Source organism: Symphalangus syndactylus, chromosome 4 (genome assembly GCF_028878055.3).
Source record: "Symphalangus syndactylus isolate Jambi chromosome 4, NHGRI_mSymSyn1-v2.1_pri, whole genome shotgun sequence".
In the NCBI taxonomy this organism is placed as follows: domain Eukaryota; kingdom Metazoa; phylum Chordata; class Mammalia; order Primates; family Hylobatidae; genus Symphalangus; species Symphalangus syndactylus.
This window is the reverse complement of record NC_072426.2, coordinates 143,034,680-143,061,681: the sequence shown is the minus strand read 5'-3', so window position 1 is coordinate 143,061,681 and position 27,002 is coordinate 143,034,680. Positions and strand designations below refer to the sequence as shown.

At 39.0% G+C, this 27,002-nt stretch overlaps 1 protein-coding gene across 1 annotated transcript; it reads left to right on the top strand.

The window, feature by feature from the left end:
- HPF1 (histone PARylation factor 1) lies at positions 1-26,709 on the top strand. The gene is made up of 8 exons (XM_055276396.2): positions 1-135; positions 3,921-4,080; positions 5,287-5,476; positions 7,468-7,566; positions 13,820-13,970; positions 18,474-18,561; positions 24,318-24,490; positions 26,470-26,709. Exons 1-8 carry the CDS (start codon positions 88-90, stop codon positions 26,599-26,601), a joined length of 1,041 nt encoding a protein of 346 aa, XP_055132371.1. The 5' UTR covers positions 1-87; the 3' UTR covers positions 26,602-26,709.
- Positions 26,710-27,002: the final 293 nt, after the last annotated feature.

Below are 27,002 nucleotides of genomic sequence, written 5' to 3'. Positions count from 1 at the left end.
GATTGGAGGCTTTTGAACCCGGAAGAAGTTGGCGGCCCTCGGAAGCGGTCGCGGATCGGGGAATTCTGCTGTCGCTGCAGCTGCAGAATGGTCGGCGGTGGCGGGAAGCGCAGGCCCGGCGGGGAGGGGCAGCAGGTACTGCCGGAAAGGCTGTGCGGGCTACGCGGGGCGCTTTGGGTGACAGCCAGGGCACCAGGAGGCAGCGCGTTTCATTCATCTAGTGACTGTTAAGCTTGCTGTGTGTCCAGGGGCTGCGGTTTGCTGCGGGGATCCTGCCCAGGGCCGCTGTTTCGCGCTGTGCAGGGGGTTGGACGAGGAAAGTAGCGCCTCTGCATCTTCTGCACAGCTCCTCTTGGCGCATTTCATGGGGAAACGGATTAAGCCAACCAACGGTTCATTCATTCGCCCAGCCAGATTGATTGGGAACTGATTACATACCTGACATTGTGCGGGGCGCTGCGGATTGGGGGGTCGACCTGCCTGCCCCTGCTCCTTGTAGAGCCCCCGGCCTGGGGAGGAGGGGCACAAGAGAATATGCATTCTACTGTGACTTTTTCGTTTGGGATTATAACGCTGGTGTGTAGAAAGTGCTATGGAAACACTGAAGGAGGACTTAACAAGTCCCAGGGGGTGTTAAAGAAGACTTTTAAGACAACTCTTTGAAAATTGGTTTTGAAGGCAGAGAAGTTAGATTCTGAGACATAAAACTGTAGGAGATGTTTGGGCGTAGCGGAGCGTTCGGCTTGGCTGGAGCCAGGGAAATGGGAAAATAAGAGGAACCTGATCATAAAAGCACTAAGAGTGGAGGAGGAGAGAGTATGTGCATTCTCATACTTTACTAAGATTTCGGAAGTTCTGTAGCCACTACAGTAGCAATAAGGGGAATCAGGAAAGAAGTGCCATTGTGATAACTAAAGTTTTAGAAAAGTTACTCTGGTAGTGTCATAAATCGGACAGGGTGAGACATTCTTAGAGGGCTTAATTAACTGTTAAAGGGCCATGGGTATAGGCATCCTTTATATTGGGTCTTGCATTCTAGGAAGACCAGGGTAAAGAAATGTAGCCTCTGAAGGGGACAGCTGTTCTAAATTCTAGTTGTTAGGGATATGGAGATGCTGAACTAGTGTGTGAGTTAAGGCACAGCTGAAAAAATTCTTTTTGAAGGTGCAGTGAAGAACTGCTTTGGTGGAGTAATGTGCTTAACTAGAAATACAACACCAGAAGTGAAGATGAGTCTGTAGAGACTATAACCATAACGGCCAGCATTTGTATATTATGTGCTAGGACCGTTCTGTGTATTTTTACATATAATAACATTCCTTGCAACAACCCTGATATAGGCACTGTATGCCCTTTTTGCAGATGAGAAAACAAATCACAGAGAGGTTAAGTAACTTGCCTAAGGTTGGAAATCAGTAGAGTCAGGAGTCAACCCAGGCAACCTAACCATTATGCAAAACTGCCTTTCAGCGAGGCAGATTAAGCCTTTTCTAACATCTTAAGTTGGAGCCAGCCTTTGAACATCTGAACAAAGACAGTTATAAAAACAGAAGATAGGATAGCTCAGGACTTCGTATGTTCCTACTGTTCTATATTTGCTGTTGGAGAAGCAACATAGTGAAGTGGTTGAGAATCTGCTGTGGAGCGAGATTTAAACCTGAGTTTAAATCCCTTCTCTTCCACTTCCTAGTTAGGGACATAGGGAAGTTAACCTCAGTTTCCTCAGCTGTACGATGAGGTTAATAGAATCTAGTGCATGAGACAGTTGAGGACTAAATGAGTTAATCCACAGAAGGTGCTTAGAACAGTGAAACAGCACAAAATAAGTTCTCAGTAAGTATGACTTAACTACTTGTTTTTACTATCATATTATCTTTACTACTACTATTTGCTATTATTGATACTCACTTTTGGATTCATTTTTCAACAGCCTTTTTGTTCAACGTAATTTTTTTTATAAATCAGATGCATTATAATCCTTGGCATAATAAACTGTTACCATATTCATGATCGTCTTTGACCTTATTTATGTTAAGTAATGTAACAAACACCAGTGAACCCATTGCCCAATCCCAAAGCTGAAACAGACAGTAGCTACTACATCTACGCGTGTTCCTCTCCTATCGGTTCAGCCTAACTTCTTCCTGTCAATTATGTTCAGTGTAGGTATCCTGAATTTTGTTTTCCCTTGCCTTTTAAAAATAGGCTTATCTCCTATGAGTGTATACCTAAACAATATTTATTCTTAGTTTTTGAACTTCATAAAAAGGCTATCATGCTGCATATAATCAAGAGCTTTTTTCCTCATTAAAAATATTGAATATAGATTGATCCATATTGTGTAGCCATACCGTAACCATTCGGTAAATGATGGAGATTGGTTCTAGGAGCTTAGGAGAGCATACACTAATTTTTAAAGCAACAAGAAAACAAACCGTCTCTTTAGCCAAAGATAACACAGTTAATATTCTAGTATACAGTAACAAATTTCCATATATCCCCAAATCTGAGCATACCCAAGTTCCAAAGTTGGTCCTGTGGAACCCGAGTATACGAAAAGTTGGCCCTCTCTATAAGTGGATTTCACATCCCAAGAATACTGTATTTTTTTATTTGCATCTGGTTGGAAAAAGAATTCATGTATAAGTGGGTCCACAAAATTCGTCTATTGTTTGAAAACCTTATAAATATTCTAACAATAGGTATTTTATTCTGTTTTGTTTGTTCTTGGAATTAATACCATCATGACCATTCTTGTATCATCTGATTACATTTTGTAGATGTTGAATTATACCTAACATTAATAAACTTCAGACTACTGGGAAAATGGAAGAATATAGATATGAGAAACATCTAGCTCAGAATTTCTCAACTTGAGCACTGTTGACATTTGGGGCCAGTAGTCTTTGTTGAGGATGCCTATCCTGGGCATTATAGGATGTTGAGTATACCTGGCCTCTGCCACACTAGCACCTTTCTTCCAATTTGGTGACAACTAAATAGGTCTCCAAATGTTCCCTGGGGGGCAAAATCACCACCGGTTGAGAACCACTGCTCTAGGTAGGAAGAATACAAAGGAAAGAACTTAATCCAAAAAGAAAGAATCTAGGTTCATAGAAAAACAGATTGCTGCTCAGGAAACTAAACATACGTAACCTCCAATTAAGCATATTGTCTTTACAGAAATTTATCAAATATCTAGTAGGCATTATAAAACCTAGCATACTTATATAATGAACCTGTATTGTGGTGGTCCTAGAGATGAGTATTGTAACTTCATCCTGGCATTAAAAGGCCTTTTCTGAAATAATTGGATTTTTGGCCTAGAGTTTAGTGCTATTCTGCTAACTTTATTAGGAACTGTAGGTGTTTAACATTGTCACTAACCTTCCCCCTTTATCTGGAAAATCAAAAGGGAGGTATCTGTTTTTAAGGCTGGGTAATGATTGTAGTGAATAGCTCAGACACAACTCTGGAAGTTGCTAAAGAAACAGCTTTTTAACTGATGAATTATATCCAGTTTCTTCTATTTGTTTCTGGTTTGATCAATTAATCTGTTTAAAAGACTCACACCTTTAACGAAAAGAGGGCATAATCTGCCCTTTCTTTATTCCTCTCTTCCTGCTCTTTATTATTTCTTTTTTTTACCTTTTTTTTTTGTGGTTTCCATTATCTTACAAAAATATATTTAAAGACTTGCTGTGTGGATTCCTCTTAACCACCATATAAACTACTCTCTTTTTCCTGTGCCCAAATGAATTCCCAGATTTTACTCAAAGACCATTTAGAGAGTTTTAAGGAAAACACATGTATTTCATAGAGTTGGGTGAACAAGAGTGAGTGATACTGTTGTGCAAAGAGAGTTACTGAAATTACTAAAGATAATTTGGAGAACTAAAGTTTTGCGTGCCAATTTTCAGTGTGAAAAAACAACTGATGTGAAGAAAAGTAAATTCTGTGAAGCTGATGTCTCCACTGACCTTCGAAAAGAAGTAGAAAATCATTATAAGCTTTCTTTACCTGAAGATTTCTATCACTTCTGGAAGTTCTGTGAAAAACTTGATCCTGAAAAGCCATCTGGTGAGTTGCTCCAGAATCATTCTTGTGTTAATGGAAAAAGTAATATAATAGGAACTGGGCTGGGTGTGGTGGCTCACACTCTAATCCCCAGCTGAGGCAGGAGGATCGCCTGCGGCCAGGAGTTTGAGACCAACCTGGTCAACATAGTGAGACCTCTTCTGTACAAAAAAATTAAAAAAAAAAAAAAAAAATAGGCATGGTTGCATGTGCCTATAGTCCTAGCTACTTGGGAGACTGAGTGGGAGGATCCCTCCTTGAGCTCAGTAGTTCAAGGTTGCAGTGAGCTCTGGTCACTCCAGCCTTGGTGACACAGCAAGATCCCATCTCTAGAACATACAGTAATTGGCCAGGCATGGTGGCTTATGCCTGTAATCCCAGCACTTTGGGAGGCCAAGGCAGGCAAATCACTTGAGGTCAGGAATTCGAGACCAGCCTGGGCAACACAGTGAAACCCTGTCTCTAGTAAAAATACAAAACTTAGCTGGGCATGGTGGCACACACCTGTAGTCCCAGCCACTCAGGACGCTGAGGCAGGATCATTGCTTGAACCTGGGAGGGAGAGGCTGCAGTGAGCCGAGATCACACCACTGCCCTCCGGCCTGGGTGACAGAGCAAGACCCTGTCGCAGAAAACAAAAAAAACAAAAAAAAACCTAACCAAGGATATAAACAGTTCATAGAAAAGGAGTATTTCCCAAGATGTTTCTAGTAAGAGAAAATATAGAAAGAAATGTAGATTAATGCTATAGTAATGCCACTGTCACCTATTGTATTGGCAAAAGCAAAGGTAAATAATTTCATCACATTCTGGGGGAATGTGAAGGAAAGCAAGCTCTTTCGTATGTTGCAGGAGTTGTAACAGTTCTGCTTCCAAGAACTAGTCTTATGGATTACATAAACTAAGAATTATGTTTGAGGATGTTTACTTAAACAAAAAATGGGAAATGGCTTAAATGCCTACCAATACCACATCTATTCAGTAGATCTTCATTGTTTTAAAAGCATGAAGCAGATTTTTAGGAAATAATAAACTATCATGCCTGAAATATGTTAAGTGAAAAAGAAGAGTGTATAGAGTATTTTTAGATTTTCTTTTAGTTTAGAAACTTTTTAAAGACAATTGCTTAGAAATAAATAGTTGACTAACTAAAAGCATTATTTCCTATCTGTCTCCAGAAAGTATTGTCTAAATTTATTTTCTTTATAGATTCACTTTCTGCAAGCCTTGGACTTCAGTTAGTTGGTCCTTATGATATCCTTGCTGGAAAACATAAAACGAAGAAAAAATCAACAGGCCTGAATTTTAACCTTCACTGGAGGTTTTACTATGATCCTCCTGAGTTCCAGACCATTATTATTGGAGATAATAAAACTCAGTACCACATGGGTTATTTCAGGTAAAGGATCTTTTCGTCACCTCTAAAATACAGCTGCTGTCCTGCTAATGAGGATAAATAGTTATTCACTAGCCTCACCCAAGGTGAAAGGCATATTTTCCCCTGTTGGTGGATATATGAGCCATCTGTTGTTCTTGCTGTTACCGTTTTAACCTTCCCTAGGATGGGTAAACTCTTTAGGTTTAATCTCACTGGTTTTTCCTTTCCTTGTAATTTTTTTCCCTTTTGGGTTCAGAAGAGCTCTTTTGGCCCAGGAAAGATAATTTAGAGCAGCTGTGCTTAATAAGCTGTGTGCTTCCAGGTGCCAGAGTGGCAACTGGTAGTTAAGAGTGGTCTCTGGAGTCACACTGGCCCTCTTGTTTATTATCTGTGTGACCCTGTATCATTAGTGACTGTGACTTTTCTGTGACTCGGTTTCCTGCCTTGTAACAATAGGGATAACTGTACGTACCTGATAGGAATATTATGAGAATTAAATGAATGCATGCAAAATACTTAGAGAAACTCCAGGAGGAAAATACCTTGTCCACTTTTACCAGTAGAGATGCTATCCTTTAAAGTGAAGATTAAATGTAAGATAATAGAAGGAACGTGCCCAGGAAGAAGTGTTGTAGTACAGTAGAATGCACATGCGGCTAGGAATTGAATTATACTGTAGCCAAGGTCCTAACTTACTAGGCCCTTGGCTGAGTAATTTAACCTCTCAGTATTTGTTTCCTCCATTTTAAAATAAAAGGATTTGGTTATATATGTGGATAGGATCCTTTCATCTCTAATGTTTTACAATCCTTTTTCTTGTTTTTCCTTTTTTTTTTTTGTATTTGAGTATAAAAGCAACTAGGCCCTAAGAATCTTAGTTTTAGGTTCCGTTATATAAGATTTATCATAGATATTCCTAAGAAACTTGGAGCTTAAAACTGGCGAATTTGCTTCAATTTTTTAAAAAATGGCCTTATAAAAAAGGTGTCAACCTAGATCCTTGGGAGGGAACTGGCTTTCCTTTTTAAAAGATATTTTACTGGTTGGGCGTGGTGGCTCACGCTTGTAATCCCAGCACTTTGGGAGGCCGAGGCGGGCAGATCACGAGGTCAGGAGATCGAGACCATGGTGAAACCCCGTCTCTACTAAAAATACAAAAAATTAGCCGGGCGGGTGGCAGGCGCCTGTAGTCCCAGCTACTCAGAGAGGCTGAGGCAGGAGAATGGCGTGAACCCGGGAGGCGGAGCTTGCACTGAGCCCAGATGGCGCCACTGCACTCCAGCCTGGGTGACAGAGCAAGACTCCGTCTCAAAAAAAGAAAAAAAAAAAAAGATATTTTACTGAAGAGCTGAAAAATGACTAGTGTGGGGTTAGCAGATCGAATAATTTGAAGTAGACCATGCAGTATTCCTACCACTACAATGTAATCATCCTATTTGTGACAGAGAAAGGGAAAAAGTGTAGTAATAGGGTGATGTACCTATAATTTGAATAATTTTGAGCTATTGAAATGGCTTTGTAATTTTCATAACTGTTGTCCATTGTTTGAGGACGCTACCTACTACACTGAAAGCGTTCCTTCCATATCTACTACATATACACCAGCAACAGTATAAATGTAAGCCTAACTTTGCAATATTTATAATACTTTAGTGATGGAATTTTTTAACATACAGTATGTAAATGTGCAGATTTTATGCGTGTTGACAAAATTTTTCAGCTTGCAAAATGGGACTGCAACATTGCATTTTTCACTTAAGCAATTTTTTACATCTACATTGTTGCTTTCTAAAATGAATGTGAATGCCATCTTTTATGACTGCAACTTGCCTTTTCCATTACAGAAATTTTTGTTTGATGTAATCGATAAACTTTGGTATGATTTAAAAAAAAAAAAAAGGCCTCCAAAAAGGAAAAAAAATAGGTGTAAATTGTCTGTAGACCTGAAATTCCACTTGCCTGATAATATAAATTATGGGCAGCTAAATTTTTAATGTCTTTTGCTTACACAGGGATTCTCCTGATGAATTTCCTGTATATGTTGGTGTAAATGAAGCAAAGAAAAATTGTATAATTGTTCCAAATGGAGATAATGTATTTGCTGCAGTCAAGTAAGAATATTTTATTTCAGTTTCTCTTATATTTGTTTACAATGTTTATACTATATTAGTCCATTACAAAGGGGGTTTGAGGGGCTGGGCACAGTGGGTCACATCTGTAATTCCAGCACTTTGGGAGGCCGAGGTGGGCAGATCGCTTAGGTCAGGGGTTCAAGACCAGCCTGGACAACATGGGGAAACCCCATCTCTACTAAAAATACAAAAATTAGCTGCGGGCATGGTGGCACACACCTATAATCCCAGCTACTCAAGAGGCTGAGTCAGGAGAATCGCTTGAACGCAGGAGGCGGAGGTTGCAGTGAGCCGAGATTGCGCCACTGCATTCCAGCCTGAGTGACAGAGTGAGACTCTATCTCCAAAAAAAAACAAAGCGGATTTGAGACAAGCCCATAATTGTAGATTTCTAGAGATAATTTCCATGACTTTTGCAGGTAGTCTTATCTATACTGTTATTTTGTCACTCTTCACCAAAAAATACACCTCTTATGTAACTATTTTACTTAATAAAAATAATACTTGACCTCAGGTGTTTCATGGCAACATCAACAGTTTTGTTAGACATCTGATTTTAAACACTTGTTAAGAGTTCATTTCTTATGTATAGTTGAAACAGACTTTAAAAATAGGTGGTCATAAAATCCTTGGAAGGGTTGAGGGAGCAGGCTGAGCTTCCAGGAATGACAGTTGTGTAGCTCACAGTGGATTTTGTCTCTGCCACCATCAGGAAGCTGGGAAGTTGAGAACTCCTGCCACAATGAGTGGCTCTAGGACCACATTATCTTTGGTATAATCTGGGCCAGGTAAATGGATGCCCTACCCTTTGCCTCTCAGCCCCCATGAAGCTAAGAACCAGGTGCTGGGATCTCAGCTTCAGCTGCTGCAGAACATCAGATGCCTCTACAGCTGTGCTCACTGATGGAGATCGTGGAAGCACAGCCTCCACCTGGTATCTCTTCTGCCTCTGAGATTTCAAAGTATTGCAGCTGCTTGGAAGAAGATAGGTCCCATGTGGAGCCTGAGCTAAAGAGTAGTATGGGAAATGCAGCGAACTTTCATGGGGAAGGGGTTGGAATAGAGCTGAGTGAGCCAGTCTGTGCTATATCAGTCACAGACATGACTTGAAGCCGTTTTATTTGTCAGCAGCTGTGTAGTTTGCATTGTAATGAAGAAAGCAAACTTTATCACTTCAAATACAAGTAGATTATCTTTTCTTTGACCTCTTTTAGTACTGTCTCTTTAAAGGGCTGTTGTTCCCTGTGATTTGATATACAAATTTGCAGTAAAGTGAATTCAAACTAAATCAACCTACTACAACCACTAGACTATGCTACGTACATACTGGTGTATCTACAAGGCAGCTACGTTGTAGATGTCCAAAAATGTTCTTTCTTTTCTAATACCTCTCAGTTTCCTATAAAACGTTACTTGGTATTTGTAATTTATAACTTCTTTTAAACTCTTTGGATTTATCGTTCAATTTAAATTGGTGCCATCTTTATTAGAAACTCTTGTTGTTTTCTTGCTTGTTGTCTGTCTCTTGCACTAGCATGTAAGTTCCATGAGGCAGAGGGTTTGTTTTGTGCACAGTATCTTCCCCATACTAGATGCTCCATAAATATTAATTCTATAAATACCTTGGCATGTAAAAACACCTAATTTTTTCAGGCTGGGCAACACAGTGAGACTGTCTCTTTTTAAAAAAACAAGCCTAACTTTTCATTTGTATTATTAGTCATGTTTGAATCTTTTTTTTTTTTTAAAAAAAGATAACATAATAGTGGTCATGTAACATAACCCAAGACTCTTCTGGTATCTTTTTTGTTGTTGTTGTTAAGCTAATTGGAGAACACAGACAGTGAAAAAGAAAAAAGAATACATCGGTGATATTTATAATTTAGGTGAAGTAGTATTAGGCAAGTGAGTATTTGAGGAACTACCTCCAATAATTTATCTCAAACAGGGGTAAATTACTTGAGATATAACTATTTTAGTACTTTTAAAGTATTATAACGGTTTTAGTTTTTTGGGTACTACCTCCTTAAATCAGCTAATCAGAACACTGAATTTCTTTATATATTTTAAAATTTATTTTTATGGCAGACTGAGTAAGGTATTTCAAGGCATACCTTTGATCAACACATTTTTATTGTCTTTAGTTATTATTAAATCTTGTGTCTGCAATATTTAATAGTAACTAAAGAAATACAAATTAAGCCAGCAAAGATTTTTTTTAAAGGTTAAAGAAATAGTAATAACCAATGATGGTTAGGGTATAAAAACCCTTACTGATGTGTTAATTGGTAAAACTTTTGTAGAAATCAGTTTGAAAAATGTTTAAACAACCATATTCTAAGATTTCTTGATAGGTGACATTGCCAGGTACTGTGTGAAGTACACATTTATACCCTTAAGTTAGCAATTTCACTTCTAGCTGTTTATTAAAGGGATTTTGGACAGGTACAGAAATATGTATATTTATTACAGATTGTTTATCAAATGAAAAATTGGCAACATATCGAGTAATAGGGAAGATTAGGTAAATATAAACTATCCATATACTATAATACTTTGGTATTGATTTGTTGAATTTGTTATGAAGTGGGCAAATAACAATAGTGTAGAATGATTCCATTTCATACTGTCTAATGCATATGGAAGTAAACATAATTCTTAAATAACTTTGAACAACAAAGTTAGGAATGATTTTTTTTTTCCTTCTGCCTTTTTTTCCTAAAATAACTGGGGTAAATAGTTTTGACCTTGGGTCAGGGACCCTTAGGGTCAGAACTATTTGTGATAATAAAATGTTATTTTTGCACCAATGGCACAAAGTTAATAGTGGATAATACTGTTGTCACCTTGGCAGGAATCAAGATAGTGCCACCAGAGTAGCAGCAGTCATTGCATTATTCACAGCAGTAACATGCAAATGTATTTTAAAATGTTTGTGGTGGAGCCCGGCATGGTGGCTACTCCAGATGTTGAGGTGGGAGCATTGCTTGAGCCCAGGAGTTCAAGTTCATCCTAAACGACATAGCAAGACCCTGTGCCTGAAAAAAGTCAGTGATGGAGTATACACGTATTAGATGTCTACCACTGAGTGCATCTCTTTAACATTCTGTGATGAAATAGGAAATACATAGAAAGTGTTTCTCATACTGAAGTACTGTGGTTGTCTCAAGGGAAAAAAAAGCCCTTGTATGATTGAGTTTTGAGATGAACTTTTCCCCACTTTTAGAAAGAGTGACTCATTGACAAACTGGTTATTTTGGTCTAGATACTGGCAGAAAGTCTCTCAAATAAACCAAAGAAAACAACTGACTGACTGTATTTTTTGCCAGTGATAAAATTCAAGGTTTCAAATAAAAATTAGATTGAGAAACTTGTAATACCACTGTGAGCACAATAGCTTTTTTTTTTTTCATAATGTTATGTAATGGAGTGAATTTGATATATAAGTTTCAACACTTATATCTGTGTGATGTAGTGAACCACTATTTCCAAAGGGCCATTGCATGATGCCATATAACATGCATGGGTACAAATTTCATTTGCGTTAAAGACATTCTAATGGATTTAAAGTCACAGCACAAAATGTTCGTGTTCATGGTTATGGCTTCAGTTGCACATTGCACCTTATCTTTAAGCATCACACAGTAAAGTGCTAGAGTAGGTTTCGGCAGAGACAAAAACTTAAAGATAGTCATAATAATGTGATATGTATGGCAAGGCAGCTACCAAGTGCCTTCAATGGTGGCGGAGGTAAAAGAGGATATTTTATGTGGGCCTTGATGGGTGCCTAAGAACTTACTAGAAAGAATGGGAAGAAGGATGTTTTAGGTAAGGGAGCAGTATGTGAAAGTGTGAAACTACATGGCCCAGGGTACTTGAATGGCTATATTGCCATGCCAGAGTGTTGAGGAAGATTGTAAAGATCGATTGACACAGGACTGACATGATCAAATCTGCATTTTATGGTTGATATAAACATATCCTCTAGACATACAGCTGGTATTAAGTGAAGGTAAGATTTAGTGTAACTGTGTGCTGTAATCAGAAGTTAGATTTTGATGGCTTGGGTTTCTGTGGCATTTTAATCTACCAGTGCTACTGGTAACTCTACTGGTTTAATCTATTAGCTCTCTCAACATGGGTAAGTTGATTATCCTCTGTGCCTTTTTTTTTTTCCTGATAAGTACAATGAAGCTAAGACTAGCACCCACTATAAATGTTCTAAGCCCTTTGATAACAGTGTTGTAGGGAATACTACAAACTCAGATGTTGGCAGTGAATAGAAGTCAGTTTCTTCCTAGGAGTTGTTACTCCCTCAACTTTCTTCCTGGGAGTCTGGCATACCCTCCCGCTCTTCATTGTACTGCTGACCTTTTACATTAATGGCAAAAATCTTAACCTGTTTATGATAAAGTATAAAATTATTTCCACAAGTGGCATTAACATGCTGTATATTCACATACTTTTGAAAGCTACTTTGGATTATGCTTTTGTATATGCTTACAAAGTACTTTGCTTTCCTTTTACATTTTCTAAATTTTTCTTAATACAAACTTCAACATTAAAAAAAAAATCTATTGACCTTAAGTGTTATAAGTGTCCTCTGTCTCTTTAAAAATGGGAAAAAAAGGGCCGGGCACGGTGGCTCAAGCCTGTAATCCCAGCACTTTGGGAGGCTGAGGCAGGCAGATCACAAGGTCAGGAGATTGAGACCATCCTGGCTAACACGGTGAAACCCTGTCTCTACTAAAAATACAAAAAAATTAGCTGGGTGTGGTGGCAGACACCTGTAGTCCCAGCTACTCGGGAGGCTGAGGCAGGAGAATGGTGTGAACCCAGGAGGCAGAGGTTGCAGTGAGCCAAGGTCGGGCCACTGCACTCCGGCCTGGGCGACAGGGCAAGACTCCGTCTCAAAAAAAAAAAAAAAAGGCCAGGCACAGTGGCTCACGCCTGTAATCCCAGCATTTTGGGAGGCCAAGGCAGATGGATCACCTGAGGTCAGGAGCTCGAGACCAGCCTGGCCTACATGGTGAAACCCTGTCTCCACTAAAAATACAAAAATCAGCCAGGCGTGGTGGCATGCACCTGTAATCCCAGCTTACTCAGGAGGCTGAGGCAATAGAATCATTTGAACCCAGGAGGCGGAGGTTGCAGTGAGCTGAGACCTTGCCACTGCACTCCAGCCTGGGCAACAAGAATGAAATGCCATCTCAAAAAAAAAAAAAAAAATTTGCTTTGAGACAGTCTTAGGCTGAAGTGCAGTGGCACCATCTCGGCTGACTGGTTGGCTGCAACCTCCGCCTCCCAGGTTCAAGTGGTTCTCGTGCCCCAGCCTCCCGGGTAGCTGTGAATACAGGTGTGTGCCACCATGCCCGGCTAATTTTTGTATTTTTAGTGGAGACAGGGTTTCACTATGTTGGCCAGGTTGGTCTCCAACTCCTGACCTTGAGTGATCTGCCCACCTCGGCCTCCCAAAGTGCTGGGGTTACAGGCATGAGCCACCACGCCCAGTCCCTGAAAAAATTTTTTTTTTTTTTTTTTTTTTTTTTGAGACTGAGTCTTGCTCTGTGGCCCAGGCTGGAGTGCAGTGGCACGATCTCGGCTCACTGCAAGCTCCGCCTCCCGGGTTCATGCCATTCTTCTGCCTCAGCCTCCCAAGTAGCTGGGACTATAGGCACCCGCCACCATGCCCGGCTAATTTTTGTATTTCTAGTAGAGATGGGGTTTCACTCTGTTAGCCAGGATGGTTTCGATCTCCTGACCTCGTGATCCACCCACCTCGGCCTCTCAAAGTGCTGGGATTACAGGCATGAGCCACTGCGCCCGGCCTGAAAAATTTTTTTGATGTCTACTTTTTTTCGATGTCTACTTTTTTTTCTGTTAGGTCAGACTTCTCCAAAGTAGTATGCCATATCTTAGTATCAAGTGATACAGTTTAAACTTTGACTAATCTCAGCTTTGTAAATATCCCTTATACCTTTATTGTAGACATTAGAATACTAATATAAATTTGAATCATATTTGCTCTTTCTGTGACTGGTAGTTTTTTATGAATATTGCTTTACTCTTATTTGAAGAAAACTATTAGGGATTTTGAGAGAAGTGTTGGTGATTATTCTGTGGACTTATTCTTGCATGGAATTTGACAATTTTACCTTGGCTCAACTTCCAAAGGTCTTTGTACTTAGTACAGTGGCCTGCCACATAATGAGGACTTTTACTTCTTTTTCAGATTATTTTTGACGAAAAGACTTAAAGAAGTAACGGATAAAAAGAAAATCAATCTCTTGAAAAGCATAGATGAAAAACTCACAGAAGCAGCCAGAGAATTGGGGTACTCGCTTGAACAGAGAACCATGAAGATGAAACAGAGAGATAAGAAAGTATGATTTCAAACTGTTGGTCTCTGTTTTGCTATAGCATATTTTTTTCCCCTCTTGATTCCTTCCCATCTCTAGTTTACCCTTCTCTTCCCTAGTCCTATCTTAAGAGCTGGATGCTGTCCCTCAGGGGTGCTAGGAGGATGGCACTGAAAGAGGATGGCACTGAAACGGGTCAGATGGCTCCTTTGGGTTGGTACACTGATTGAATTGCACAACTGGTGATATCACTGCCATGGTTGAATAACTCATGCCAGTACTTACCACTCTTTTAATCTTATTTATCAGTTAATCACTTCATAAAGTTAAGTGAAAGCTGCTTTGTACATACATACATTTTCTCCAGTAAACGTGTATATAAGCAGTGCTTCTTTCTTTTTCCTTATTAATCCTATCATTTCCTTTTGCATCTCTCCTAATGTCTGCAGTGTGAGGGGAGTATTTTGTAAAGGAGCAAATACTTCTTAGTGTTGGATTCTTTTGGTTTTTCAGCTATAGATTTCAGAGTAAGTTAATGACAAGCTGGAAGATTTCTGGTTTGGAGTAAATGAGAATTCTATAGGAGTTTGTTCTTGTGGCCTCTGGGGAAAAAAAAATCATTTGTCACTGGAATGAGGGCTCCCCAGTCTCCTCCAGCCTCTCACTGTTTGTCTGCCCTTGCTGGTTCATCTGAATGTTCTAAGCTAAATGGAGAACTTGTTATTCCTTAATAAACTAGCACTGGTAATGAAGTACCTTAGTGTACTTAGACATTAAATCCTACTTCAGTTCCTTCTCTGAGCTTGATTCAGCTGCAAGGGTGATATTCTGATAAGCTCTAGGCACTCTTTAGTCCTAGAGACTGGAAGGTTTCTTAAAACATACATTTTAATGAAACCCATTACAATACGGCATTTTAAAAATTAAGATTTTATATTGCCATTTACGTTTCCGGTTATCACAGGAAGCTTCTCCCACTTTGTGACTAGGAGGAAGGGTAGCATTTGTAACCTAGTTAATGTATTCCTAATTTGTTTTGACTAAAGTCTGAGCATCCGTACACATAATAGCTGTTAGCAAATTATTTAATCAGTCTTCTTTTTTAATTTTTCTACCACAAGCTGTAATTTATTTCAGACATTTTCTTAATTCTTCCCATAAATATGATTGAGTTTTAAATTTCATAAATATTTTTGTCCTAGACCCCTCCCCCATGAAGTTTCATTTTAATGTTTGTTTTTTATACAAAAACAGCTGGTAAAAACAAAGACAAAAAAGAACTTACAAGACAATCATGTTGTTAATCCTCCCCTGTTGATGATTATACTTTCAAACCCTTTTCTGTTGTATGTAAGGTTGTTGTTCTTTTATTGTTTTTGTGAGATCTTCATTTAATTCATATTTTTCTACCGAAAAATTCAATTCCACTAGTATATGTGAGTTAGTGGCTTTGTCCTTGTGTGTGAGCATGAGAATATATCCACTCTAGTATGATAGAGCACTGTGCAGCACACTGGAAATCAGTGTGTTTATACTGACAGTAACTTAGCGTACCTTGGAATGCAGAGTCTTTACGAGTTATATCATTTGATTCCCTACAACAAATCTGCAAAGTTGGAATTATCCTATTTTATAGGTGAGTAAATTGAGGGTTATAGAGGTTTTGTGTCTTGTCCAAAATTTTAAATGACACATGTAAAACCCAACTTCATATTTTTCATATTTAGCATTCTTTCCACCCCATCTTCTTACTAATTGGCTCTCTGCCACTTCACCTTTTCCATACGTAGATTTCTTCATAAGGAACATTGGTTAAATGATGCTTAAAATGATGGTGTGGCACTCCATCCACCTGTGATCTGATGCTTCAGGATGTCACCCACCCCTATACAGTTTTCCTAAATTTGTAATCTTATTCTTCGTAATTTCTTAATAAAATTACGATTCTGATGACTTCTTAATTGATTCCTCTTTATGGACAATTAGTACAGGTAATCATCTGTGAAAAATCTGAACATCTACCATCATTCTTACTGTGTGTTGTTCAGCCTGAGTTGGCAGCTGTAGCACTGCTGTCTTTTTCTTTCATTATTGCTGCTTTATGTCCTGCTTTTTACACTTATGAATATGGTATGTTTATCACCTCATATTGCCAATTTAAGATCTACCTCATAATTTTGAGTGGCTGCAGAATACTGTGCTTATGTTCAAAATTTGGGTTGCTTAAGATTTTTCACAAATACAATCCTGCCATAGATATCCTTTTATACCTTTATTCTCATACTTATCTGGTTAATTTTTTAGAATAAATTCCTAGACATAGTATTGCCAGGTCCAAAGTAGTTTGTGTGTGTGTATGTGTGTTTGTAGTTTTTCTTTGCTTGTTTCTAATTTTGTGGGGTTTTCTTTAGTCTTCTTAGTTTTTTCCATGCTGATATAAAATTCTGCAGTTTTAATTAGCATATCTTTTAATTATAAAGGACGTCAAATACTTACACTTCTCTGTTGATCATTGTATGTTTTTTTTTTAACTGCCTGAACTCCGCCCATTTCTCTATCAGGGTTAGAATTAGTCTTTTTCTTACATGTGTTCTAATTTGGATGTTAGTCTTTTCCTTTGTTAGACTCCCTTATAGTTTAAAGACATTAATTTTTATTTACTGTTAAATTTTGCAGATATATTTTATCAGTTAATTTGTCTTGTGTACTTGATTTCACTGGATAGACTTTTTATTTTTATGTAGTCTTCTCTATCAAAAAGTTATTTTTTAAAATTTACCTTCTACTAGTTTTTGGCTTTATTTTTTATTTATTTATTTTATTATACTTTAAGTTCTAGGGTACATGTGCCCAACGTGCAGGTTTGTTACATACGTATGCATGTGTCATGTTGATGTGCTGCACCCATTAACTCATCATTTACATTAGGTATATCTCCTAATGCTGTCCCTCCCCCCTCCCCCCACCCCACGACAGGCCTCGGTGTGTGAGTTCCCCGCTCTGTGTCCAAGTGCTCTCATTGTTCAATTCCCATCTATGAGTGAGAACATGCGGTGTTTGGTATTTTGTCCTTGTGATAGTTTGCTGAGAATGACGGTTTCCAGGTTCATCTCTGTCCCTAGAAAGGACATGAACTCATCCTTTTTTATGGCTGCATAGTATTGCATGGTGTATATGTGTATGGCTTTATTTTTACATTTAATTCTGAAATCCAGCTACAGATTATCTTGATAGAAAGATTAAGATAGAAGACAATGACTTCATTTTTTTCCCAAGTGGTAAGCAGTTGTCTGATAACTTCCTTTGAATAATCTGCCCTTTCTGGCAGCTTAATAAAGGATAATGAAAGAAGCAAGAGACTGGGAGAATAGGGAGATTAGAGAGAAAAAAATGTTGAAGATATAGAGACTTAGGTGAGAGGCCTTTAAGGTTGGAGTTTGGTTTTTGGGTTGTGTCCTTCCTCTGCCTTGGAAACTTTTCACTGAATTGCATAAAGAAGTGGAATATTTGTACAGATGTTTTGCTAAGGAAAGGACCTAAAAATAATGCCACTAACATGAGCTAAAGGAAGCATGGAAACTGGAAGGGTTGTGGTGGTAGTTGTAGTTTGGCCTGTTTTTGTCTTTGAAGACTACCACTTAATAAAAGCTCACTGGTTATATGATTTGCCTCCATAAAGGATACCACAAACCTAGAAACTGCCCCACTTTTGGGGAGTTTGCAAACAAGCCTAAATATTCCAGTTAAAAATAGGGGGGTCTGAATTTGGCAGGATGGATGAGAGGAGTTCTGTCCTACCATATCTTCTTTTTTTTTTTTTTAAGAGATGGAGTCTCGCTCTTTCACCCAGGCCGGACTGCAGTGGCGCTATCTCGGCTCACTGCAAGCTCCGCCTCCTGTGTTCATGCCATTCTCCTGCCTCAGCCTCCCAAGTAACTGGGATTACAGGCGCCCGCCACCGCACCCAGCTAATTTTTTGTATTTTTAGTAGAGACGGGGTTTCACCGTGTTAGCCAAGATGGTCTCGATCTCCTGACCTCGTGATCCGCCCGCCTCGGCCTCCCAAGTGCTGGGATTACAGGCGTGAGCCACTGCGCCCGGTCATGTCCTACCATATCTTCTTGCTGACAAGAACTGTTTCTTACTTTTTTTCTTTTAGACCCAGGTTCCTCTGTGCTTTCTACGAAGAAGGTACTTTGACCTTAGAGGAAACCGATATTTTGGCTTGCCTTTTAGGATGTATTGGGTTCTTCCTTAACAAATCAGGATGCAGACTTCCAAGTGACTGGCACAATTAAGAAAAGCCAATTATTTCACTGTTCTGTGATTACTTCAAGTGTTTAACTTTTAGCTAATTTTAAAGAAAAAAAATAGTGTTGAATTTTTACCCTGGAGTCCAAATTTACTGAAATAAATTGTCATTGAATGTTACATTTTGGCAGACATGTTGAGGGTTTATGTATTTGGGTTTTTTTTTTTTTGATGTCTGCTTACCATGATTACATTTTATTATTTTCTTTAACGTAGGTTGTGACAAAGACCTTTCATGGTGCAGGCTTGGTTGTTCCAGTAGATAAAAATGATGTTGGGTACCGAGAGCTCCCTGAAACAGATGGTAATGTATTTCATATGTAAACATGTGCATATATGTTAATGCATGTGAATAAAGGTTTTGCTTATATTGGGAAGTAGGTATGTCCATATACCTTTTCTGACACAGTCGCTAGACCTTAGTAATAAAGAGTGAGCTTAGGTTTTAGAGTCAGTCATTCCTGAATTAAAACTGAGTTCGTAGCTGTGTGGCCTTGAACAAATTATTTAACCCTGTGAAATCTTGTCTTTTTCATCTGTAAAATGAAGTTAATCATATGCACCTCATAAAGGAATTTGGGGTGTAAACAAGTATTAAAATACTTAGCAAAATGCTTGCCTCAGTGCTCAAAATTCAGTAGGTTTTTTGTTTTTTTTTTTTGAGATGGAGTGTTGCTCTGTAGCCCAGGCTGGAGTGCAGTGGCACAATCTCGGCTCACTGCAGCCTCCAGCTACCAGGTTCAAGCGATTCTCCTGCCTCAGCCTCCCAAGTAGCTGGCATTACAGGCACCCACCACCATGCCTGGCTAATTTTTGTATTTTTAGTAGAGACGGGTTTCAGAATTTTAACCTATTGCCTACTTCTTGGGAACTATTTCCAAACTTTTGACATTACAGTCAACTTGCAAAATAGTCATTATTGAAATCGTGTGTGTTTTTATGGTTCTTTGTGAACATTTTTTCATCTGCATATAAAATGATTTAGCTTTCAGAAGCCCAAGATCCTGAACTACATCATCTGTAAGTATAAAAACACTTTGAAAATGGACCACTGCACATAATCTATTTATTGCTACGTTAAACATCGAGAATTAAAATCGCTTCTCAACACTTTTCCCTTTGTCTCCATTCCCTTATCGTGAATAGCCCTGCTGGTATTCCTTTATTGATCATCCTCTTCTGCGGGGATAAAACTTAAAGGGAAATCAAACTTAGCATCTTCTCAAGGAACCACATATTCCTGCCCAACGCACGTATTTGGCCGTCTATTTTTCAGAACAGAACTAACTAGCCTTGGTAGTTACCAGTCTCTGGGGTTGTGACCTGGACATCTGCATTTAAACCAGTTCTCTAAAGCAGTTCTTCTCAAATTTTACTGTGCAGAGTCTCCAGCCAGTAGACAGAGATGTCTTAGGTGGCAGCTATTCATATGGATCTGTTTTTGCTGTGCCCCTGCCACTTAGAGGACTGCCATAGGGAAGATGAATGTGGCTGAGCTGTCCAGTGTGATGGCCACTGAGTGCTTCAAATGTGGCTACTGCAACAAAATTTGTAACTCGCATTTATTTATTTTTTACTTTTTTTTTTTTTTTTTTAACAGGGTCTCACTCTGTCACCCAGGATGGAGCACAGTGGTGCAATTATCCTGTCTCAGTCTCCCAAGTGGCTGGGACTATAGATGTGCACCACCATGCCTGGCTAATTGGTGGGTTTTTTTTTTTTTTTTGTCCTGTAGAGACAGGGTCTCACTCTATTGCCCATGCTGGTCTCGAACTCCTGGGCTCACGTGACTGACCCACCTCGGCTTCCCAAAGTGTTGGGATTATGGGCGTGAGCCACTGAACCTGGCCTGTAATTTTGTATAATTTTAATTAGTTTAAGTTTGTAAATTAAAACAGGATTAAGTGTTTCTTACATTGATTATATGTTGACATAATACTATTTTGGAAATATGGGTTAAATAAAATATCTTAATTTCACCTGTTTTTTTTTTTTTTTAGCTCCTTCTCCTGTCCCACCTGTTTGTTTTTTCATGTGGATACTGGAAAAAATATAACCCACACTGTATTTCTCTTAGGCTGATCTGTTCTATATCTCCTCTTTGAAGCCAGAGGCAATTAGTCTCTGATGGGACCATCGTGGGCCCTAGCTACTGGTCAGTCTTCTGCTTCTACACTAAGTCATCTTCTCTTCGTGTGTCTGCTCACAGAGAGAGCTTTCAAAAAGCACGATTACTATCTCATTTGGGAAAGGTTGAGCACATTTGTTGTAGAGATGGGCAGTCTCTAAAGCTTTTGGGGTGATGGATGTTAAATTGTAGTGCCCTGGAGCAAAGCCTGTTACCCTGCGGTAGTTGTGGTTCTGGGGTTATATATCCAAGTCTAATATTCTAGGCATTAGATCCTTCTGTATTTAATTAGTTTTGAAGTGGTAGCAAAACATAAGAGTGAAGGACCTAATCTTCTTGCTCTTGCCAGTGTCGTTTGCCAGGAGGTATAATTGACTGGCAGTTTGTTAATGTGACAGTGATTAGCAAATCACAACTAAGTTTGTTCTTAACCCTTTGAAGCTTCTTACAACAACGCTTCAACTTAGCAAATAAGATACATTGTATTGAGCAATTCTTAAATGTCAGTGTCTTGATTCACTATACAAGTGATGTATTTAATTCTCACCCAACTCTTTAAAGTAGGTCTTATTCCCATGTTCACAAAGGAAATAGACCCAGGGTGCTCAGCATTAGTCAGTAAGGGCTCTGGTTTTCTTTCTTTCTTTCTTCTTTTGGTTTTTTTTTTTTTTTTTTGAGATGAATTTCGCTGTTGTCACCCAGGCCAGAGTGCAATGGCAGGGTCTCAGCTCACTGTAACCTCCTTCTCCCAGGTTCAAGTGATTCTTCTGCCTCAGCCTCCTGAGTAGCTGGGATTACAAGCACCCACCACCATGCCCAGCTAATTTTTGTATTTTTAGTAGAGATGGGGTTTCAACCATGTTGATCAGGCTGGTCTCGAACTCCTGACCTCAAGTTATCTACCTGCCTTGGCTTCCCAAAGCACTGGGATTACAGGCATGAGCCACCACACCCAGCTGAGGGTACTGGTTTTCATACTTGGTTTTCTGACTGTAGAGTGCATACTACTGTCTGAAGTAAGAAGAGTTGCCTGCCCAGTTGCCTGATTTTTACCTTGACAGAACTATTGTAGCTTAATTTAAGTATTCTAGTTGATAGTAGTGGCAGGGATATAGTAAGAATTCAGCAGTGAAACTCCTAACTCATTGAGTATTTTGAGTAGAAACATTTAAGTCTTCATTTTTGAATAGCTAATTTAAGGCTTCACTGATGTTCTTTAAGTTTGGGTTTCAGTTAAATGAAATTTCTGTAATGTTTTATTGCTGGAAGAACATAATTTTCCTTGTACTGATGGTGAGCTGAATATTTTCATCTCTGTTCTTCAGTGTTTTTCTAGCTTAGTAATTCACATAAGTTGCTTATTCTTTTTAGTCCATATGTGCCTTGCCAGGTGTAAAAATAGAAAATATGATACTGGAAAGTGATAAACTTTAAATTCTTCACCTCCATACCCACCCTGATTTGTAGTGGCTCACTGGAGCATAGCGAGAGAGATTCTAAGGGTCCCAGTCAATCAGTTACACCCACGAGTACAGGGAGGAACCACTTATTTTCCATCCTTAAGGAGCTTTTTGGAGAAAGCCTCATCTCTTGTCTTGAAATGATCGGCACTGATTTTTCTGAAGAAAGGAAGGTCATGAAGCTTATGTAAAGTTTAATTTGTAAAAGGTTTCAAACCAACAAATACGTCACCACTGTTTATAGATAGTTAGAAACGCAGGTGGTGCAGTTTGCCATTCATTCGGTGCGATACTGGTCCACCAAAAGTGGGAAAGGGAACAAAACATTTTGTGACTGGGGTAACAGCATGTATTCTGTACTGTCACCAAGACTGAACCAAATGATACTCATAGACTGGGGCTAAAAGCACTAGTATATAGTGTATTTTTAATACCATCCTTGGTAATTTTTTTTTTTTTTTGAGACAGGGTCTTACTCTGTTGCCCAGGCTGGAGTGCTGGAGTGCAGTGGCATGATCACGGCTGACTGCAGCCTGCACCTCCTGCACTTGGGTGATCCTCCCACCTCAGCCTCCCAAGTAGCTGGGACTACAGGTGTCCACCACCAAGTCCAGCTAATTTCTCTCTTTTTTTGTAGAGACAGGGTCTCACCACATTGCCCAGGCTGGTCTCAAATTCCTGGGTTCAAGCGATCCTCCTGCCTCAGCCTCCCAAATCCTTCCACTAGGATTACAGGCGTGAGCCACTGCGCTCAGCCCATCCTTGGTAATATCATACCTTATATTTTTCGTTAGTATCATCAGAACATTGTGCCTCATACATATAATTTAACATCACCTATCATTCTTAAGTATAATTGTTAATGTTTTAACCAGTCTTACTCTCCCCCAGTATAGCAGCCACCTGTTTGGAAATGTTTTGTTGGTTTGTTTGAATAATATCCATTATTTTCATTATTATTCTCAAAGAAGTACTGTTTGTTAAAAAGGACATACAGTTTGTCAAAAGGAAGTCTAAATAGATAGTGTTCATACTTCCATCGCATTTGCATCCTGAGATCTGATGGACATTAACATCCAGAGAGAATGAAAAAAATCTTGAAAGCCAAAATTGAAATGTTAATTTGTAAAAATATATTCTTTAGGTAAATAGTAGACATTTCTCTCTATTCTTAGCTCAGACGCACGCTTGCCATGCCTACTCTTCTCCCACTTTGGTGAAGGTTTTAGTTAAAGGTTTAATTCTGCAGTGATTTCTTGTCTCTTACATTGTTGTCTTTTTCTGGTTTTAATTCACCATAAGTCACAAATCAGTAATTTTTTTTAGCAAATATGGTAGGACAGGGCAAAAAGAACAAATTTTACCTACTTGGATTATTTTTTAATCCAGTTGTCTTAGTATTAGGACCTCGAAGGATACCCAGAATCTGATGCTCAAGTTCCTCATATAAGTTGGTGTAGTATTTGCATAACTTACGCACATCCTCCTGTATATTTCAAATCATTTCTAGATTACTTAGAATACCTAATATAATGTAGACACTATGTAAATAGTTGTTATACTGTATTTTTAAAATCCATATGTTTTATTTTTGAGTATTTCAATCCGCACTTGGTTTAATCCAAGGATGTAGAACCCTCAGATACAGAGGCAACTATATAGTGCCTGAACCAGGCTGGCAGACTTTCCATATAGGGCCAGATAGTAAATGTTTTACACTTTGTGGGCTACATAATCTGTCGCATTCTTGTTTGATTTTTCAACCATTTAAAAATGAAAAAATTTTAGTTTGAGGGCAGTTAAACATGGGGTGAGCCAGGTTTGGCCAAAGTTTGCGAACTCCTGGACTAGTCTGCTGAATCTTTAAAGCTTATGTAAACTCATGATCACCACCATGGAATAGACTTTTTAAAAAAATCATGACTGTAGCTGGGCGCGGTGGCTCACGCCTGTAATCCCAGCATTTTGGAAGGACGAGGTGGGCAGATCATGAGGTCAAGAGATCAAGACCATCCTGGCCAACATGGTGAAATCCCGTCTCTACTAAAAATACAAAAATTAGCTGGGCGTGGTGGCCTGTGCCTGTAGTGCCAGCTACTTGGGAAGCTGGGGCAGGAGAATTGCTTGAACCCGGGAGGCAGAGGTTGCAGTGAGCCGAGATCGCACCACTGCACTCCAGCCTGGCGACAGAGCGAGACTCCGTCTAAAAAAAAAAAAAACTGTAACTAAATCCTGTGAAATAGTCGCTAATAAATATTTGTTAACCTGTTTTTAAGCTTGAATCCTAAGTAGAAAAGTTACCAAATTGCCATTCTAAATTAGAGTGGTGAAGATTACTACCCAAGGTGGCACAAGTTCTACCAGTACAGAAAGTCTTAGGAGGAAAAACCCTCTTTATAATCTTCTTACCTTTGAAGACTGATTCATTTTCTAACTGTGTAGATAATCTTTTATATTATTGATTTCTTTCAGCTGACCTCAAGAGAATTTGCAAGACAATAGTTGAGGCTGCAAGTGATGAGGAGAGACTAAAAGCTTTCGCTCCCATTCAGGAAATGATGACTTTTGTGCAGTTTGCTAATGATGAATGTGATTATGGCATGGGGCTTGAATTGGGAATGGATCTCTTTTGCTATGGCTCACATGTGAGTAAAAAAAAAATGCCCTCCACCTGCTACCCACTGCCACACCTCCCTACTCTCCCCCCGACATCCACACATGAATACATGCACATTTATACCCCCAAATTCAGCAGAGGTAAGATAGGGATTCAGCTTGTATTTCAAAATGAAGTTTTTGAAGTGATTTTTTTAAAGTAGATGTGCTAAAAATGTTTTAAATTCATCTTATATTCTGGCAAAGGTGAATATTTGCATTCGCTCAAAGGTGAAGATTATTTGCATTCAGGCTTACGTTAAAGTGAATTTACTCATTAGACACATTATAGGGACATGCCTTCTTGCCGTGTGTGTACGTTTGGGGCTAGGTACGGGGGGGTGTGCACACACCTTAGGCTCCATTTCATTTCCATTGTGTTGGGGGTATTTGTTATTGTGCTTAAATTCTTAGATGAAAAATACACTTTAAATTATTTAAGCTTTATAAGAGATGCTGTTTTACCGTTAACTAATTGCTCATTAAATAAGAAAATTTTACTTAATAGCTAAACCAGTGCTTACTCAACCATAGTTGCCTGCAGGTCAAAGAGGCAATAAGGTGTAGCGGGCATGACCTGTTTCTGGGGCCAAACTGGTTGTAAATCACGTCTTCCCAGTGTGTAAGATTGGGCTAGCTTCCCAACACCTTTGTATCTGTTTCTTTACCTGTAAGATATGTCTGCACATGTGCACGAGTGCGTACCCACACGCAGATCATTTAATTCTCATTTAACCTACTTTGTAACCAAGTCACAGAGAGGCAAAGCATCTTGCCCAGGTTCACACAAGCAGTCTGGCTCCAGGATCAGTGGAGTAATTCCCAAACTAAAATGCATATAACTCAGCTGCAGACATTGTTAAAATGCACTCTATTGTAGGTCCAGGATGAGATCTGAGACTGCATATCTGTCATGCTCCCAGGTGATGGTCATGCTGCTGCTCTACAGACCACGCTGGGAAAAGCAAGACTAAACCAGTAGCTCTCCAGCTTTGGCGTGCATCAGCATCAATGGGAAGGCTTGTGCAAATGCACACTGGCACTCTCCCCACCCTCCCAAGTTTGACTGAGTTCTAGGGTGGGTCTTGAGAATTTGCATTTCCAACAGGTTACCAAGTGAAGTTGATGCCCCTGTTCAGGGGTGTACATTTTGAGAACCCTGCTATAAACCATATTATACTACTTTTCTTTGCCCACCTCATAGATAGTTATCAGTAAAAAATAATCAAAATGTTTAACAGCCAGAATGACAGTCATTGACCAATCCAAATAGTACTTGACCTGCTAGAGAGGCCCTAGCCATAAATAAGTAGAGCCATAAGACATGAACCAGTGAATAGCAAACTTGATTGTTGTGAGAATGAAATAACGTGTATGAGTTATAAAAAGGTTTAGCACAGTACTTACCACATGTTAAGGGCTAAATGTTTATTATGATCAGCAAAAAGGTGGTATATGTAGATAATAGCAGTAATCTAAAATCTTTTGATAAGTCTAAGGCAGTGACTCTTAACAGGGATTGGAAGGCGGCACATGTTGGGGATGGGGGAAAGAAGGAATTTGAGGATAAAGGCAATACGATCTGAAAACTCACTTTCAGCATAGCTATTAATAGAATTAATTAAGGAAAATAAAGCTTAAACTTTTGCCTGGGAAAGAGAATAACAAGTATTTGTGAGCATTGTTTGGGGTGAGAAAAAGTTGATAAAACCTAAGGGAATAAGGAAGCTCAGATTTAATTTTGTTTTCTTAATTTTCAAGATATGCCATTAGTCATCTAGAGCAACAAGACTGCCTCTTAGAATGCCAGGCGCCTGTCCTTAAATTATGTTCACTAACTACCTGAGGGTGTAGCTAAAATGATTTTGGAAGTAGCCTTTGTTAAACAAGTGCTTTGTTGATATATTTTCTGCTACTTATTAGGATATCTGCTATATTCTCTGCTTAATGTTATATTTTTATTTTTCAGTATTTTCATAAAGTTGCTGGTCAGCTTTTACCTCTTGCGTATAATCTGTTGAAGAGGAATCTGTTTGCAGAAATTATTGAGGATCATCTGGCAAACAGAAGTAAAGAGAACATAGACCAACTCGCTGCATGAGTAAGGTGGCTTTGATTGGTGTACAGTATTTCAAAGGACTAGTATTAAACTTAAGATTTTTGTTTTTAAGGAATACAAAAAATAAACATTTACTAAAAACGTTTATAAGGTTCTTCTGCCTGGTTTTCCTTCTTTAATGTGCAAGCAAATGGCAGTCAGATCATCTAAATGGTGACCCTAATCACATTTTGGAGGACAACTAAAGTCACCCTCTGATATGTCACAGGAAGCCACTGTCTAATGCCTGTGGCTGTAACTAGACCATCCTAACAGAGTCCTGTTTCAATATTTGTCATCTGGGCAACTAAGAATATTTCTTCTGAGTCTTTTTTTTTTTTGAGACGGAGTCTCGCTCTGTCGCCCAGGCTGGAGTGCAGTGGTGCAATCTCAGCTCACTGCAA